The 19313-nt window shown below is 30.7% G+C and overlaps 1 protein-coding gene across 3 annotated transcripts; it reads right to left on the bottom strand.

Annotated features, from left to right (window-relative positions):
- Positions 1 to 3346: 3346 nt before the first annotated feature.
- Positions 3347 to 19309, bottom strand: LOC134686756 (steroid 17-alpha-hydroxylase/17,20 lyase-like). 3 transcript variants are annotated; one of them, XM_063546491.1, is made up of 11 exons: positions 19131 to 19241; positions 17935 to 18083; positions 16677 to 16754; positions 15543 to 15641; positions 14522 to 14615; positions 13324 to 13479; positions 12222 to 12433; positions 9560 to 9688; positions 9055 to 9159; positions 5838 to 5972; positions 3347 to 5428 (listed from the first exon to the last, which is right to left on the bottom strand). In XM_063546491.1, the coding sequence occupies exons 2-11, from the start codon at positions 18080 to 18082 to the stop codon at positions 5076 to 5078; spliced, it is 1509 nt and encodes a 502-aa protein (XP_063402561.1). In that variant the 5' UTR covers position 18083; positions 19131 to 19241; the 3' UTR covers positions 3347 to 5075. The 3 variants fall into 3 exon arrangements, with proteins under 3 accessions (XP_063402561.1, XP_063402559.1, XP_063402560.1); XM_063546489.1 differs by lacking the exons at positions 17935 to 18083; positions 19131 to 19241 and adding an exon at positions 17895 to 17933 and having other exon boundaries at positions 3359 to 5428; XM_063546490.1 differs by lacking the exon at positions 17935 to 18083 and having other exon boundaries at positions 3363 to 5428; positions 19131 to 19309.
- Positions 19310 to 19313: the final 4 nt, after the last annotated feature.

Genomic DNA, 19313 nt, shown 5'->3' with positions numbered 1-19313 from the left:
AATTCGGAGTTTAGTATGACGTCCATTATCACTGTACTAGTATACATATTTTTTAGGGTCCAGCTGAAGGACACCTACGGGTGCGGGAATTCTCGCTACATTGAAGACCCATTGGTGGCCTTCGGCTGTTGTCTGCTCTATGGTCGGGTTGTTGTCGCTTTGACACATTCCACATTTCCTTTCTCAATTTTATTGGTATCTGGCGGATAGTTCAAAATCTCCGTCAATTTATAAAATTGACCTCACGTGAATTTGTATATTCATGGCATTCACTTTTGATTCATAAACATGCCGAGAAAAACCCTAGTACTTTTCTGATCAGAGGGTCACAAATGCTGTCACTTTCTAACTTTTTTCATTGGAGCGTCACTGATCAGTCTTTTGTAGACAAAATGCGAGTCTGGCGCAAATACAAAATTTTAATCTTTGTATCTATAATGAGATTATTTAAGTAATGACCTAATGAACGGCTTTAATCCTGTAATTGGTTTTTTAAATGGCATGCAAAAAAAGGAGCGTCAATTTTGATGTGCAGACATTTTACGAAGTTCCGAAAAATCGTGTTTTTTTGAAGATGTGCTGCGTAGAATTTTCATTCACACATTGATATTTAGATTGATTGATTGTGTGTGAATCGCCTAACATTATATGCTGATCTAAGAAAAACATGATTGTAGATCAAAAATATTTACTTTGACCCTTTGACAAAAATATAAAAATTTCCAAAAATTTGAACCAACAAATTTATCAGAAAAATTACACTGGTTATATAGCAGTTTGACAAACACTAATTTTGATCATTGAGAAGCTTAATATTTCCTTAACAACTCAACGTAATTTAAACGTTTAGCTGATTTCACATAGTTATCTCCCTGTAAGGTTAGGTACAACCTTAAGATTGGGATCGAACGACCCTGGCACCTGTGTGTTCGAACTCACAACCTCCGTGTCAACATCAGGGTAGTAATGATGTAGGTGAACTACCAATTCCTTTTATTAGATACTAATAGTATGCAAAAACGTATAACAAAAATTTACCAGACAGCACCTGATGTCACAAACAAACAGCAACATACATTTAATTAAAGGAATAGCAATAGAAATTCAACAAAAGTTCAAATACGATTATTCTAGTACATATTCACTTGTGATATTTAGAACTACATATCATAGTTGTTCTGCAAAATTATTTGTTACTTTGATAACAGGATTGTCTGATATGAAATATTGTTCTAATTGTATACATGGTTATGATGGTATTTGTTCTTTTGTTAGATTTAAAACATAAACAAAGTAAAACATTAATATTGTTTTGAATTATTCTACTAAATAAGAGTTTAGATTGGTGATCCATTCTTTGAAGATATAAAATCTTGCTCATAATAAAAAAAAAACCTTAGTAAGACCCCTCGACAATCGAACTCTTAAGGGGGCTCGCGGGTCTAAATCAATTTATTTTTTTAAATATAGATTTCGCTATTTTATTTCTTTAAATAAACTTTATCCTATACTTAATAGAAAATAAAATAAATATTGGGTCACCGTTCATTTAAGCTCACAATCTGCTTTTGAAAGAAGCATGCATTTTTGTTAAGGTACTTTTTTCTGTCGAACTCATAGGAGAAAAAAAGGTAAAATCGAAATAAAAAAATAACTAAATTACAGAAATCGCATAAATTTTACAATAGTCTAGTTTTAGTACAGTTTAATTAAAAAAAATATTGAAAAAAAATATGGGTCACCAATCAGTTAAAAAAAAGTCCTTTCAATTTTTATACCCAAAAAAAAGGCATTATTTCATCAAAGGGAAATAATTTGGAGCTTTTTCAATGATATATACATTTGAAAAGTCATCTGCGGCCAAATAAATTTATTTTTTTGGGTTGATTTTTGTACCATATCATAAAGTAACAACTAATAGAATATTAAATAAAATTTGTAATGAAAAAACAAATGTTTCAATTTTTGCTAATTTTTGTGTACCCTCGAGCCTCTTTAAAGTGACCAGCAAAAGAGATGATTTGATTGAAGAGAATAAAAGAATCTTTTTTTTAGTTATTATCTTATGTGAGACTTCTTTTTTATATATATTTAAGACTACCGGAAGAATTTTTTCAATAGATCGGGACCACCAGAACTCTGCAGTCAAGAATATCTTTACTAATTAATATTCAAAACACACATAACCCGGCAATAACCGATAAAAGCAATGAACAATAATCATTTTTAAGAATCACCCTTTTTTCTTGAAATCTTGGATTGATTGATTGATTGTTGTTTGCTTAACGTTCAGTGGTTAATATTTCATGCATATTCAGGAAGATGGAATCTTAAATAAGTATACTATGGAATGCATTAATCATCAAATTTAAAGCGAAGTCATGTTCATGTATAGTTTAGCTCAAAATGGTCTAAATATTTTTCATTTATTTTAAATTTCATTTCCGCAAATGTGTTGGTTAGTTTGAGTAAACAATGACATTAAAAGCACTTTTTATGGAAGAGTTTCGTTAACATAGATTTAAGAGGGTAGAATGAGTGGTCTGACATCTTCACACAATTCAGCTTTCGACTATTTGTTTTTTCTTTTTTTGGGAACGAAATAATGAATAGGTTGTATGTGTTGCTATGCAATGAAACAGTCCATTAATTTCCCGCCAAATATAAGATAATAAAGAGTTCATTGCCCAGTCACCCTCTTTTGAGATCTTTATTACTGAAAACTGTATAATTATGCTCTAGAAAGTATCGTGTGTTCTTATATGGTAGTATTTTTCCAAAAACATAGGCAATGCCTTTTCACGTAACTTTGTCAAATCTCCATACATCTTTTAACTTCAGAGTTCAAAACATATTAAATGACATCTTATGCATACGTGTTTAAATACGACATTGATAATGAAAAACAAAAAAGAACATAGTGTATAAAATGTATAATCTAATGTCACGTGAGAAAGGAGACTAAAACATAAGGAATAGGAACTGCGCTTGTATTATAATTATTAATTCAAAGTCACAGATGGTACTTTGAATACATGAAGTGCCGTCAGAAATAGAAACAAAAAAAGTCGAATGCACGAAATCATACTCATAAACTTATTTTAAAATAATATTAAAAAAGCCACGACAATCCTATGTTCAGTGCATGTAGTTAAATATTTTCTTGTAAAAAAAACAACTTGCATCGATTGGAGACTGACGACAGCTCTGAAAAATATCTCTTAATTTGTTTTGTTTTTGACACATGAAAAATACCTGTAAATGTTTCCTTTGATCGGCAAGCCTTAAAACCAGGTTTAACCCATCAAATCTTCTTAATGTGTCCTGTACCAGGTCAGGATATGATAGTTGTAATATAATAGTAGGAGTTCTTTTTTATGTATTCAGGTGTTTAGGTGTTGTTGGGTTTCTTTTTGTCAGTTCAGTGTTCCTGTTGTTCCAATATTTGCCTCTCATAGTTGATGCGTTTTCCTCGATTTTAGTTTAAAATAAATCAATAACACCCTGATTTATGACTTTTAAACAGCAGTTTACTACTGTTACCTTTATTCCTATTGCCAATCAATTTTTTTAATAAAGTATTCATAGATAATATTTTTTTTTATTTTAAAGTACAACTTGCTACATTAACATAAAATACACTATATTACAATTCAAAAAATATGCAGTCAATATATATGTATAGCTATACCAACCAGCCTATAGATGCTTATATGATGCACTGTCATTTATGTACGAATAATTATTATGAATAAATTTCAAAATCATATTAATTCTTATTTCATCTGAGGCTTAATTCTTTTTATGACATAAAATGTAGTTTCAATGTATCAGTTGTGTTTTATATTAAATGAGAAAATAAAGATTAAAGTATCTTTTAAAATAATTATAATATAAAATTAATGATGCAAATATTTGATCAGGTACATATACCATGGTATCAGAAGATAAAGTAATTACTCTCAAACTTTATACTTGTTTGGCTTTTTAAATATTTTTGATATGAGCGTCACTGATGAGTCTTATGTAGACGAAATGCGTGTCGTGTGTATCAAATTATAAGCCTAGTACCTTTAACTATTTACACCACTGGGTCGATACCACACCTGGTGTTCGTTCGTTTTGAGGATATCACCAACCCAATGGTCAGCACTTCGATGTTGACACGAATTTCAACTCTAGGGTCATTTAAATAAAATCTGTTTGCAAATAAACTCATCATAGATATCAGGACTAAATTTTGTATATACGCCCGACGCGCGTTTCGTCTACAAAAGACTCATCAGTGACGCTCTAATCCAAAAAAGTTAAAAAGGCCAAATAAAGTACGAAGTTGAAGAGTATTGATGACCAAAATTCCTAAACGTTTTGCCAAATCCAGCTAAGGTAATCTAAGCCTGAGGTAAAAAAAGCCTTAGTATTTCAAAAGTTCTAAATTTTGTAAACAGTTTATTTATATTGATAACCATATCAATGATAATTCATGTCAGCACAAAAAGTGCTGACTACTGGGCTGGTGATACCCTTGGGGAAATAAATCTCAAAAGCAGTGGCATTGACCCAGTGGTTGTAAATAAACTCATCATATATATCAGCCTACATTTGTATATACGAATTGTCCAAAATACTAAGGATATTCTTATCCAGGGGATAGATTTAAATATTTTAATCTGAGCATCACTGAAGTGTCTTTATGTAGACGAAACGCGCGTTTGGCGTATCAAATCAGAAGCCTAGCTAGTTCTTTGTAATTATCTTAGCAACACTTTAACAAAAACATATTTAAAATATGAAATAAAACAAATCTAAATAGTTCAATTATTATTTTAAACTGGGAGGTTGTCTATGGTATCCGGTCGTTTTTTTACCGTTCACCTTTTACATTATAATAAAATTCATAAACATTAATGCATTACAATTAATTTATATCTTTATTTTTATTCCTTATAAATATATTTTTTTATTGGAGCCGGATCGACTTTAAATATAGGCCGGATCGACATGAAAGCGTTGTCTATATCTTTTTCTAAAAGTATAGAAATTGTTCAGAAAAAAAAATTTAATGTCAAGAGAGTTTATAAAATATTTCTTTCTTTAAGAATGACTTTATACGGAGCAGGTAGTGCAACGGCACCAGATCCAGCTAGTTCTATTTTAGGATTGGTTCCCTCAGGTAAGGAAATCTTGAACTTCTGCATAATTGTTGCAAAAATCAAATGAAGTTCTGGTTTAGCAACAGATTCCCCTAAACATCCACGTCTGCCTGCTGAAAATGGTAACCAGCTGTCTGGTTTCTTACCAAGTTTTCCATTTTCGTCCAGGAAGCGTGTCGGATCAAATTTATTCACGTCGTTCCATTGGTTAGGATCATTGTGAAGTGCCCAGTGATTAATCATAACCATTGTATCCTTTGGAACATCATACCCGCCTGAAAAAAAACATTGAATTATAGTAATATGCGGAGCAGTTCAAAGAGGTAAAATTTTACTTTGGATACATTTCTATGAAACGTCTCACTCTTATGTTGTCAGAACATCGTAACCATCTGTAAAAGACAACACAATAAAATTTCCGAGAAACACTTTCTCTTGCCTGCAATTGTCCCTATCACTGCCAAATTTACCAGTAAAATAAATGCGCGTAAACGTAATCTTTTTGTACGGGCAAATATAGTTAAAATTTATGCAAATGTAAAAGTAATGCCACTCAAATTGGTAAAAGACTACCTCAACCATTGCAAAAGTCTGATTCAATCCTAATTTAAAAAAAGAGGAATGTTCAAATTGGTAAAAGACTGCCGACAACATTGTAAAAGTCTGATTAATTCAAATACTCACCAACTCGCGTGTCACAAAGTGTACTATGAGGAATTCCTAATGGAGCAGGTGTACCAAGTCGCATGGCTTCATGTAATGTAGCTTCTGTATAGCTGAGTTTTTCTCTGTCTTTAACAGTTGGTAGTCTGTCTTTTCCTATTAAATATTTGAGAGCTTTTTATTTGGGTATACAAAGCAAACTACAAACTTTTTGTGTCAATAACTCTATTTTTCAGGGAGCTAAATCAGATATGGAATTTAAAAAAAGTCTTTCCATAAGTCAATATATTAATAGTGTTTCATGTAAAAAGAAATCATTGGCAGTTGATATCTTATAGTTCTTTTCTATATGTGTAACATTGTCGTTTGGTTTTTTTTTTGTACTTTAGTGTTTCTGTTGTTTCGTTGTTTTCCTCTTGTAGTTAATGTGTTTTACTCGGTTTAAGTTTGTAATCCGGATTTTTTTCTCTCGATCGATGCATGACTTACGAAAAGTGGTATACTACTGTTGTCTTTTTTTATTATGTAAGTCAATACAATTTCTTGGACTGTATTCGTAATGTAAAAGGTTAATTTCATGCCTTTTATGTGTTTGGTATATGATTTCGTTTCACTGAACAAGATATTAAATTTTGTCAATATAATGGCATTGTGTGCGACTGACATACAAGTCAGAGGTTTAATCCCCATTTTCTACAAATCAAAACTTATGTACAATTTAGGAATGTCACATTTGTTTTCTTTTCGATTATGGATTTTCCGTTTAAATTTTCCTTGGAGTTAGGTTTTTTGATATTTTACTTTTTATGAAAAGGAAGCATTCATTAACAAGATGATGGGATGAGGCACGTCAAAATGTCAGAATATTTTATCATACTTTCAAAGTGACCTGTTGGAAAATTTGATATATGATTTTACTACCAAAAGAAGTTTTATTTATACAAAAACATGCGTATAAAGTATGAATGAAAATGTTATTATGTGACAGAAGTAAAAATAGTCAGATATATCGAACTCTTTAAATACAAATTTTGTTCATGCAAGGAATGACTGTAATATTTGTTCTGTCTATGGAGATATAAAATCAAAAATGTGGTGCACACTTTTAAATACCACTCTACGTTGCACAACATTTTTAAGGTTATTTCAAATAGCCAGAATTTTATTTTACTGTCACTCCTTATATCATTCTCTATTCCTTTTAAAGTAGTAAATCATAAAAAAAAAAACGTTGATGACGTCACGGTAATATGACAAAATTATATATATTAGCTGATAGACAAGAACAATCCGCCAATCAAATGACGTGTTACATGCAAAATTAAATTATTATAAAACAAATTAAAGCTTTCAAAATTCTCATCAAAGCTACTAGCAGACTTAGGGTCAATTACATTGGAATGTAATAAATTAAATTACACATTACATTGCAAAATGGTCAATTACATTAATTACACATTACACAGTTTTTGAAATGTAATTAATTAAATTACAATTACTTTACTAAAGTAATTAATTAAATTGCACAGTACATTTCTTCATAATTTTTTTAAAATAATATATTTCATGTATATTTAGCATGTGTAGTGTAAAATATTCATCAAAGCATACAACATAGTTTTAGCATTGCATTTGATCATCAATAATATTTTATAAGGTTTAGTGATTTAGTCTGCATCTCTCTGGTCTGAACTCTTTGTTTCAACAGGAGCTAATATGGCAGGTATTGCTAGATCATAAGATGTATTGATAGAAGAGGGAATGTGTTCCTATTAACTTGCAAATACATTAAGTGGTATTTTGACAACTCAGAAATGAAACCATTTAACTAAACATAATATAAAGAAAGAAAATATAAATAAAGAAAAAAAATGTCCATGTTTGTTTATTTTACAATTATTCATAAATATGCTTGTCACTAGATTGAAAATAATGTCTAGTTCAAACAATGTGTAATGTCTAAATATTAGCAATATTTTACTAATTAGATAAAATACATGCAATAGTGGCATGTCCCTAGGCTCTTATTAATATTACATATTTTAATCTGATTAATTGCTGTTCGTTTTTATAGCTGATAATTTTTATTTTTTATAATCCTTTTGTGTATACTAATTTGAGAAAATGGAAAATTCAAAAAAGTTTTAATCCAATGGCAAAATTAAAAGCTCAAAAACATCAAACGTTTATTTATGATTGTGTGCATTGATTTAAAATTCTAAATGAACTGATTTACACATTTGTGTAACCATACATACATGTATTGATGGTATGTATATAAATGTTATCAATCTATTTAGATAAAGATCTTTCTTAAAAAACAAACAACACCAATATATGATTCACATATTTTTAAAAGTTTTAAGACTATTAAGCAAACATTTTGGTATGTCAAATAAAAAATATTTATAACAACAACAACTATTACCACAATTTCTTATCATCAACACCATAAAAGTATATGTAATTGAAATGTAATTCAAAAGTAATTGAGCATTACATGCTTTTTTCATTGTAATTAATTAAATTACCATGACATGTAATTAAAAAAAATGCTCAATTACACATTACAATCAATTACATGGAGAATTGTAATGCATTACACTTAATTACCATTACATTTTCAATTACCCCATCCCTGGCTACTAGGTTTATAGTTTTGTTCGCCAGACACATTTTTTGTTTACAAAAATATCAAAAGCGATGCCCAAATCAAAAAAGAGGAAAGTCCAAATAGAGTACGAAGTTGAAGCTTGTTGATGGTCAAGTTTTGTTATTACTCGATTTATTTTATTTGACTGGCCGGAGTTTAACCGGTTCACTTATACTTTAGTTTTCTATGTTGTGTCATGTGTTCTATTGTTTGTCTGTGTGTCTTCTTTTATTTTTAGCCAGGCGTTGTCGGTTTATTTTCGATTGATGAGTTTGACTGTCCCTTCAATATCTTTCGTTCCTCTCTTATAATAAACAAGCCCATCTATAGAAAGGTGTTTTATGATAAACTCATAAATGAGGTGTCCAGTCATTCTTTTGTAAATTCCTTTGATGACACTGATAGGTGATTAGAAATCAATAATAATTATAACGGTTATCATCCTATCACACATATTTTCAGATAGATTGTCCGTATGCAAATTAAAACGTAAGCTCCGCCCGATCAGTTAAAATATCATTGGTAATAACAGTTTATTTATAAACATGGCAAGAAAACGACACAAGCAAACTTAAAAGTACTCACCAACGACTCTGTCTATTTCTTCCTGAACTTTACTCTGGATATCTGGTAACCCAGCCATGTAACGTACCGCAAAACCTAATGTTACTGTCGATGTTTCGATTCCAGCTATTAAAATGTACATTTTCAATAGATTATTTACAAATGATTAAAACAAAATTATGTAGACAAACACGGTAAATTAATTGAGCATTTTGCGAGCTTATAGTAAGTGTAGGTTGCACTTGTGTTAATATAGACAATGCAATTTCACATTAAATCACCTTTAATTGCTGAAACTGTGCCATTTGTACTTTGAAGTTTCGTAAAAATATATATATATCTTGGAATGTAAAGTTCACATTCCCTTCTTTTTGTTGAAAGTCAAAATATAGAACTGTGTAGCATTTCTTCAACATTCATATGCCTCCTATAACATGTTTAACTTCTAATAGTAACACCATATTTATAAAAGAAAAATTTCTATTTCTCTAAGATTATAACAAAACTTTTATTCATTTCAACTCACCAGTAAAAATATCGTTTAAAGTTTGTCTAAGATGTGTGTCAGATAGCTGGGATAATATTTCCTCGTTCTCTTCTTGTTCTGCCTCTTTTCTTGCCAATATCAAGGAATCAGTAAAATCTCTGATATTGTCTGAAATCAGTAATGAGATCATTTCTTTTTAAGTTAAGTTTAAAAAAAAAAGTTATTCAAAAACAACAAATGAGACAGTTAGTGTTTACCAATCTATTGAAAGGAAAATTACATGTTTTTATCCATTAACAACATTCTCAACTCAATATGTTCTAGCTATTTTCTAGAACTATATTAAAAGTGCAATCAGTATTATAAATAAAAAAACGATATGAGGATAAGTTCAACAAGAAAACAGCAAAAGCAATTAGAGGCTCTAAAAAGCCTGTGTCGCTCACCTTGGTCTATGTGAATGTTCAACAAAGGACACAGATCGATTCATGACAAAATTGTGTTTTGGTGATGGTGATGTGTTTGTAGATCTTACTTTATTGAACATTCTTGCTGCGTACAATTATCCCTATCTATAAGAATTGGCCCAGGGGAAATGTAAGTAAAAATTTACAAATTTTATGAAAATTGTAAAAAAATTTACCATAAAGGGCAATAACTCCTTAGGGGGTAAATTGACCATTTTGGTCATGTTGACTTATTTTTAGGTCTTACTTTGCTGTAAATTATTGCTGTTTAGAGTTTATCTCTATCTATAATAATATTCAAGATAATAGCAAAAAAGGCAAAATTTCCTTAAAATTACCAATTCAGGGGCAGCAACCTACTAAACAGTTGTCCAATTCATCATTTAGAGCAGATAGATCTTGACCTGATAAACAATGTCAACCCCTATCAGATTTGCTCTAGATGCTTTGGTTTTTGAGTTAAAAGCAAAAAAAAATTTAGCCATGGCGGCCATCTTGGTTGATTGGTCGGGTCACCGGACACAATTTTTATACTAGATACTCCAATGATGATTGTGGCCAAGTTTGATTTTATTTGGCCTAGTTGTTTCAGAGGAGAAGATTTTTGTAAAAGATAACATAGATTTACGAAAAATGGTTAAGAATTGACTATAAAGGGCAATAACTCCTAAAGGGGTCAACTGACCATTTTGGTCCTGTTGACTTATTTGTAAATCTTACTTTGCTGATCATTTCCGCAGTTCACAGTTTATCTCTATCTATAATAATATTCAAGATAATAACCAAAAGCAGCAAAATTTCCTTAAAATTACCAATTCAGGGGCAGCAACCCAACAACCAGTTGTCCAATTCATCTGAAAATTTCAGGGCAGGTAGATCTTAACCTGATAAACAATAAAAGTAAAACACATTAATACGGTTATGTGAAAGGGACCAGTTTAAAAGTTGGGAGTCTTGATGGCTGAGCACGCATATAGATTAGCAGCTGTGTCCAGTCAGAATTAGAAAATTAACGTTATGTCTCATGTTAGTTGAGTGCCTGTCTCTCTTGAAGTAAAATATCGTAACTCATCCTTCAACCCTTTGGTGGGTCCATAGATTGCATGTTGCAACATTTACAATAACAAAAATCATCTGGTTTGTCCTTTAAAACCCCGGATATGAGACAAAAGAATCAAGTGGAGAAAATTTGAGGACAAGCTGTCAACAGATGTCGCTCAGTTCAAATCTCCAGCCCTTTAATCCAGTCGTCGCATCTCGCGGAACAAACACTAATCATATACTGTTATTTCAATTTGCTATTACTCTCAACATAAATGAAATTATAGCCACTGAACATCACTCAGACAATCAAAAAATAAACAAATGCTAATATGTTTATATAATACAAGTGAGAGGTTAAGCTAGCTTCAAAACCAGGTTTTTATCAACCATTTTCTACATACAAATTTGGTTGCACTAAGTCAGGAATAAGACAGTTGGTATCCATTTATTTGGTGGAGTTAAGCTTTTCGTTTTTGCCATTTAATTAAGGACTGTTCATTTTGAATTTTCCTTTTCGTTAGATATTTTTGTGATAACACAAGTTTCTACGATAAAGTGCACAGGTAAATAAAAAACTTTTACTTTTTAATAATGTGAAATTATAATATAGCAATACTTTATTGCCCTCTTAATTGGTATTTTTTCTCCCTTTATAGCTAAGTTATATATCATCAAAATCACAGTTGCAAGTATTGAAACAAAATTTTGGTCTGTATAAAATGAAGCAAACGGTTGACAAAAGCAAGCTAAAACAAATTTATTTACAGAAGCATAGATACTTTCACAGGATTATAATCACTCAATTTTAGATTTTCAAATGTTTTGGTAAGGAGCATTCCTGGAGAGAGGTCAAAATACACACCTAGTAGAGTAACATTGCTAAGTTTATGTTATTACTAATAAATATCATAGAAGAGGATAAAAAAAATTAACGAGAAAGCGTGCAATACTTATAATAACGTTATTTTGCTAGGATTATAAAACGCGATTTCTATCAAGTTTTTTTTATTTACCCTGTGCACTTTATTGTGGAACCTCATGTCATCATGAATTTAACATTTCATTTTGAAATGAAGGTCAATTTCAGAATGATGCAAGATTGTTTGTAGCCAATCAAAATAACGTAATATAATGAAACATACACGTATTGTAATAATTGTTGTATAAACACATCAAACCTGTTGACATACCTAAATCAAATGTTTCTTCGTGTTCTTCGAATTTTCTTTTGATGATAGAGATGAGCTCATTATTCATGTTGTTGATTGTTCTGTACTTATAAGTTGTCCATATTTTAAACATGATGGGGAACATATCTTCAACAAAACCATGTCCTGTCATTTCAGTCATTTCCTTGATAATTTTCATCAATTTTATAAACTCTGGATCATCTACTTCAAAACTGAAAAAAGTCAATAGATAAATAAAAATTACAGCCTTAGCTAGATGAAATTGGGATAGATGTTGTTTTAGACTTTCAATTTATACTTAAGAGGAAAAATAAATCCGCTTCCTGCATACCAACAAAAATAAACTCTGAATCATTTAATTCAACACTGAAAAACGTTGATGAGGTAAACAACGTTTACAAGTATATAAATTCGGATAAATATTGCTTTTAAAACTTCATTTCTATTTTAAACAATAATTAGCTACCAACATACCAACAAAGTATTACTATTCATTATCACTGAACTAGTGCACATTTTTATATAGGGGCCATCTAAAGCATGCCTCGGATTTTCTCGCTGTATAGAAGACCCATTTGTCGACTTCGGTTGTTTTCCGCTCTTTGGTCTGGTTGTTGTCTCTTTGCCACTTTCAGCATCTCCATTTTCATTTCAAGGGATATAATGTGCACGAATCGTATGCTTTTCAATCTTTCCTAATTTACAAAATCAATGCTTAATCTAAACTAATTAAACTTTGAGTTCTTAATGGTCTTCAAATTCGTACTTTATATTTTGAACCTTTTTAATTCGAGCGTCACTGAGTCACTGAGTCGGATGAGTCTTGCGTACAAAATTGTACGCCCGGTATCTATGATGACTTATCAAAACAAATAAACTTGCCAAAGGCTTGTTTATCATTAAATTGAAATTGAGTATCACGAGTTGATCAGTATATATCAATTCTCAATTTTTATGAAAACTATAAACCTCTGCAAAAAAGGTAATCTATTGAATTCCAATGTTTTGCAGTCTGGAGCTTTTTTATTGAACTGCGCACGTTGACATTTTAAAATGACAAAATAAACATGTTCTTAGTACTGTATATAAATTTACTGGTTACCTTTTGCCGAAACACACACCATTAAGAATATTGAACACCATTAAATCTATGTAATTTTCTGGGTTAAATGCTCCATTTTCTTTTGCCATTAAAGGTAAACATATGTTCATTGAAGCATGTAAAATTTCCTCTAAACGGTTCCCTGCCATATACTGCCTACAAAATAATAAGTGTTTTTCTTATTATTATTGTTGTCTACTTTATGCAATAACCGGAATCGGTGATTGTAATGTGTTGTCTGTCTTAAACGCTACCATTATCTTGATAAACATCGAAGAGATCAGGTGTATAACGGAAACCAATCTAAATGAGAGAGAACGACAAAAATCGATACTTCTAGTATATAACTTTTAAAGCCATAATCATTAATTGGTTGATAGAAAGGATATATTCATATAGCAACCCAATAGCAATATGCGTCTGATGTTTTAGAAATTCAGATATTATTTTTTGGGTTTTCTATGCATAATCTTTACAAAATCTGGCAATTTTGCTCAACCTGTAGCGTGAAAAAGCACAGTCACCCATACTTTTTGATAATTGTTTAAAAAAAAAAGCATGACATAAACTTCATTTTGACAAATTATCAAAATAACCTTATTGATTTAAATTAAGAAAAACCCCCTTTCCCCATCTACCTTAACTTTCTAAATGCAGATATGAAGATCAAATGGAATTACCAGTAACAGTACTACCAGATTGGAATGATATTCTTAGTGCCTGAACACTGAAGGCTGAAGATTGCTTTAATTTTGCAGAAGAAAGTAATGTTAAACATTGCAGTGTAAAGAAATATGTGAATGGACAAATGAAGATAACTAAAATCGAGAAGATTACTTTAACAATGAAACATTGATATTTTAGAACGGATATTAGATTACTGCACCTTGAACAAGTAATGTAATATACTTGACAATACAACATTATTTTACTACTTGACAATACAACATTATTTTGCTACTTGACAATACAACATTATTTTGTTACTTGAATATCTGACCAAATATTCCAATGTTAAATTTTCTGGAAATGTTCATGGATAAGATGTTGAGAATGTTATGATTAGTGCACTATATTAAGCGTATCTCAAAAGTAGTGAAAAACCTGGGAATATTAGTTATCAAGTCAGTACCATATGATTTTGATTGCATTTAATAAAAAAAAACTATTTACAAGAATCAATTAATCAAATTCCTACCTTAATGCCTTTACAGCAATTTTTCTGTGCAGTTTCCATGTTGGTGTATATTTAGCAAAAATTAGATCTTTACTTCCTTCCGTTAACATGTGAGCTGAAAGCACAATTTCTCACAGATACAAAATTATACTGATACATTTACCACAAAAAGAGATATAAGTCTTTGAAGAGATGTCATTCAAATGCATGATAAATTTATAGGTTTCAAGCAGTTGCTATTTAAAGTTCGTTTTTTCCAAAAATCATTTTCTGCCAAATTTTAAATGGCTTCTTTCTCAAATACAAGGACGTGAACCTTTCATTTTTCTGTCTCTGGTATATTATCACTGTATGATAGCCTTTTAAAAAGCTGGTTCTTTTGTAACAGAGTAGCGAACATTCTAAGAGCATACGATACAGATAGAGGGGAGGTAATGACGTTGTTAACGCAAAATGTTATTTTGCGACTTCATATTGTGACATATCGAAAAAAGAATCACTTTTCGACTGGGTTTTTTTTATGATTTAAACTGATCTAACTTAAAAATGAGTACATGGACCCCTCTTTTTTAAAATGGCATCAGGTGCGAAAGTTATTTGTACAAATTTTAATGAAAAAATCATCAATGAAATTTTTTAAATAAATATAATAAATGTCTCAAATTTCTACCTCTGTTATCTCTAAAAGTAAAGGCCTGTGTGTATTACATATTTTAATTGCTTAATATGTGAAATGCAAATGTAAAATATTTATCATGAGATCGCAACTGTATCGCCGAATGCCCTTATAGTCCGCCTGATTGGTAAAAAAAATATGGGTTTGATGATAAAAGCACCAATTTGGCATGGTAGTAGTTATTGGTATTTCAAAAGCTATTAGCTATGGATTTTAAATATGGCGGCTTTTTCCAAGATGGCCGCCATAAAATATCAAAATCTGCATATATGTAACTTATATAAGGTCAGTTTCTGGGGCAAAATTATGACAGTATCTGGTTTATGTATATATGTATCTATGTACATGTATCAAGTCTAAACATACCTGAATGAATGAATGGTCTGTCAGCAAAATCAGCTTTGGTTTTGACCAATGCTTCTGTGACGCTGTTGATATCGTTTAAAACAACCATATGATAAGGTCCTGTAAAAATAGCTTTCTGTACATACATTGTAGCTAGCTGTCATTTTTTTCTCACCCAATAGAAAAATAAAGGGTGTTATATGTGATAATATTTAACAGGAATAAACATTTGAATTAACTTTGAATATTAAAAAGAAATCCTGCACAAATCCCCGATGTATCCACTGCATGTATCTTTCGTTTTTTTATTTTGGTGTTTTTCCAATTTGATTCAGTTTTTTTTTTTTTTTTTTTTTTTTTTATCTGATATTTTGTGTTTGTAATGTGTTTGCGTAATTTCTTTTTTTTTTTTTTTTCATTTTTTTCGTTTTGGAAATAAGAAAATATATTTTTTTTGCAAAATTTGATAAATCCTTTTATCTTAAATAGGCAAATTCTTTTCTTTTCCTATTTAGAGACATTGAAAACCCATTGGTGGCCTTGTGTTGTTTTCTGCTCTATAATCGGGTTGTTTTCTCTTTGACAAATTCTCCATTTCCTTTTACCATTTTACAATTTGTCATTATTCTACCATGCTCTGATTAAAAATCCCATTAGTTTTTTCAAACTATACTAATTCGGAACATCGATCTTTAACATGTTTGTGTTATTAAAAACTTGAAAAAAAAATGAAATAAAATATACAGGTATACATATATAAAATTTTCAAATTATATCTATAAATAAACACAGTGTCGCCAATTTCTCCTTAAATGACACTATTTTAACCTAGCTATTTCGAGCTCTTGATTTTCCTAAAGCAAATTGCATTGAGTGTGTTGTTAAAAGGTAATATCATTGGTTAGCTTGCTTGCTTGCTGAACCATGGAGTCATTATACGGTTAGGTATACCACCCTCTTTTCGGAGTAATCTAGTCCTACAGACAGATGGATTTGTTATCTGTCGGACTAGTCTACTCTTAAAGGAGGATAGTTTACCTAGCCTAATTATATCTTCACGGTTCAGCAAGCTAATCAACAATGATCAAAGATATTTCCTTTATCTACACACTAAATATATTTTGATGTAATATCTCTCCAACAGTGTTTACTTACCTGCACTAACAGTAAACACTGGTCCATACTTTTTCGCATATTTTACAAATATTTCATGTAGAAATTTGGCTTGAATAACTGAAATTGAAGAAATTACGCATTAATCTGAATTATACAAACAAGTAAACCAAAATATTTAATACCTAGACAAAACGATCTTACTTGGGCAGAAAATAAAAATACTAAGACAGAAAACAAAATAAATTAGACAGGAAACACAATATTACTTAGACAGAAAAAACACACACTTATCCAGAAAACACAAATACGTATACAGAAAACATATTAAATCTAATCAAAAAAATTATGGAAAGGGGACAAAATAAGAATCGTGTTCTCCTGATATGCTGACTGAAAACCGGTTAACAAGCAGGTAAAATGTTTAGTCTTAGTAGGAAATATAGTCTGATAATGAAATATGTTTTTACAAATGAGAAAATAGTTTTTAGGTTATGATCTATAAAGGAGTAGGTTCAGTAAGACCCCTTTTTGGCCCCAAAAAATAGCAGTTTTAGAAAATTGTGAAAATGTAATCTTTAAGCTATATTTTGGAAAGTAAAATGCTTCTGCTGCATAAATATGAGCTGTTTTTGACAATACAATGCACAAATATTGCGTTCCAGCATCATTAAGTCATGCTAAATTACTGAAATCTTCAGAATTTTTGGCAGTTTGGTTAATTTTTGGAAGGTTTCCGTCTTTAATGAATGTGGCCGTATTCGTGTTCATTCATAATATTGAAATGTAAGTTGTATTTGATGATAATACAAAACATCTATAAAGGTTAAGGATGAACACGGATGCGGCCACTTTTATTTTTGACAAAAACCATCTGAAAAGTGACGTTTTTTTGGCATATTTGATAGAATTTTCATATTTAAGCTTGAATCAGAGCGTTTCTAATTACTAAATCAGTTAAAATGTTTCACATAAACTATTAAAATCAATTGAAATAGACACTTAAGTGTTTAAAAAGTGTCCCAAAAACTTTCGTTAGATGAATCTAAAATTTGAGGCCAAAAACAGCCCTTACCGGACCAACTCCTTTCAATCGGTCTGGTAAGAGGAAACATAACTTTTTAAAGCCTTTAAGCAACAAGTCACTTAATTGGCATACTAGTACTAGCTGTTTGTTATTTTGAGCATACATGATAATGAGGCCAAATAAATGGTATTTCCTTCATAACTGCCAATCAGAGGCCAATAAAATGTTATTACCTTCATAACTTCCAATCAGAGGCCAGCAAAATGTTATTACCTTCATAACTTCCAATCAGAGGCCAGCAAATTGGTCCTGGAGGGAGATTATACTTCCATCTTTGTCTGAGTTTGTATACAATAAATACAACTACTAAAGCAAGTAGAACTGCCTGGATATTCAACGTTGATATAACTGAATTCAACATTCTGTCAGTACAGGTATATGAAAATACAATTGAAGGTATAAAGGTTTAAACTTTAATGCTAATTGTACGAGTCTTACTTATTAGCAATTACATGTTTTTTGTGGAATTTTGATTGTAGTTCTGAACAGGGTTAAAATTTAACCTGTTCTTTATTTGAAAAAAAAATGCATTCTGCAAAATTAAAATAAATTGCCAATTTAACAAAGACTAATAGGGAAAAACTCCTGAATGACAAGTATGCGTTAAATCTGTCTGTCATGTGATATGGAAACTTTAAATTCTCCCTCGCCCTGCTCGTCCGAATTTAAAGCATTTAATCTCTAATTCAATAGGCTATAAACAAGACAAACACAGATATAGGATTAGTTGCTCGCAGTAACATCTTATTTTCTCTTGCGATACAATATTTTATTTTACTGAATTGTACATATTTCTTCAATCGAAACATTATATAAACACATGACATATAACATTGTTCCTCTTTCGCATCGTTTCTTTTCCCCCGGCTAATGCCTCCAACGCCTGTACGTACAATAAACATAGCAGCAACTGCACATATACATATTTGACCAACTTCAATCCGACGTAACTGCGAGCACCTTCGATACTAATACATTTAAATCCCAAACTTTATATAGTACCTTTAAACCCCACCCATAAAAACCGCCAAAACTTCCCTCGTGCCTCCTGCACCTAACATCAAACTTATAAATAGTACATACTGTTACAAAACCAGTATCCGAACTAGTTATACTAGTTCCCATCTGTAAATATTAACTACAAATAGCAAACGGGAAAAACCCTATTTCAAACGAAATAAAATACATTTCATTATCAGTTGACGGTCGTAAACCTGTCTAGCATATATACGTTTATCTGGTCCAAAAAAGTGATTATGCCATTTTATCTTTAAAGAAGTACATATATGCATGTAATATTTGCCACTGGGGTTAATCATGTTAATTGGAGGCAACCATTTATAAATTAACCTGACATCATTGTTCTAGGTAATACATATAATAGTTATTAAAAGATAATTTCCTTTTACCTTCTCTGGTTCGCAGCTCGATAATATATGTTTAACTCCAGGAAGGAATACTTGCTGTAGATCGATAATACACGTTCCGGCAAAATACAATCTGTATGTAGATATTTATACGTTTAGTTTTATAATAAACTCATCAAATCTTCCGTTATTTAATATATATAATTGTGTCAGTACATTGTGCAA

Source organism: Mytilus trossulus, chromosome 10 (assembly GCF_036588685.1).
Source record: "Mytilus trossulus isolate FHL-02 chromosome 10, PNRI_Mtr1.1.1.hap1, whole genome shotgun sequence".
Lineage (NCBI taxonomy): Eukaryota > Metazoa > Mollusca > Bivalvia > Mytilida > Mytilidae > Mytilus > Mytilus trossulus.
This window is presented reverse-complemented; position numbering and strand designations above follow the sequence as displayed.

What these genes read in the sequence shown, in the direction of transcription:
- LOC134686756 (XM_063546491.1), bottom strand. Translation starts at nt 18,082, where the DNA reads ATGTTGAATTCAGTTATATCAACGTTGAATATCCAGGCAGTTCTACTT. An exon ending in ATTGCTGTAAAGGCATTAAG is followed by an intron (nt 13,480 to 14,521) that starts GTAGGAATTTGA and finishes ATTATTTTGTAG; the next exon opens with GCAGTATATGGCAGGGAACC. An exon ending in TTTAAACGATATTTTTACTG is followed by an intron (nt 9,160 to 9,559) that starts GTGAGTTGAAAT and finishes ACATTTTAATAG; the next exon opens with CTGGAATCGAAACATCGACA.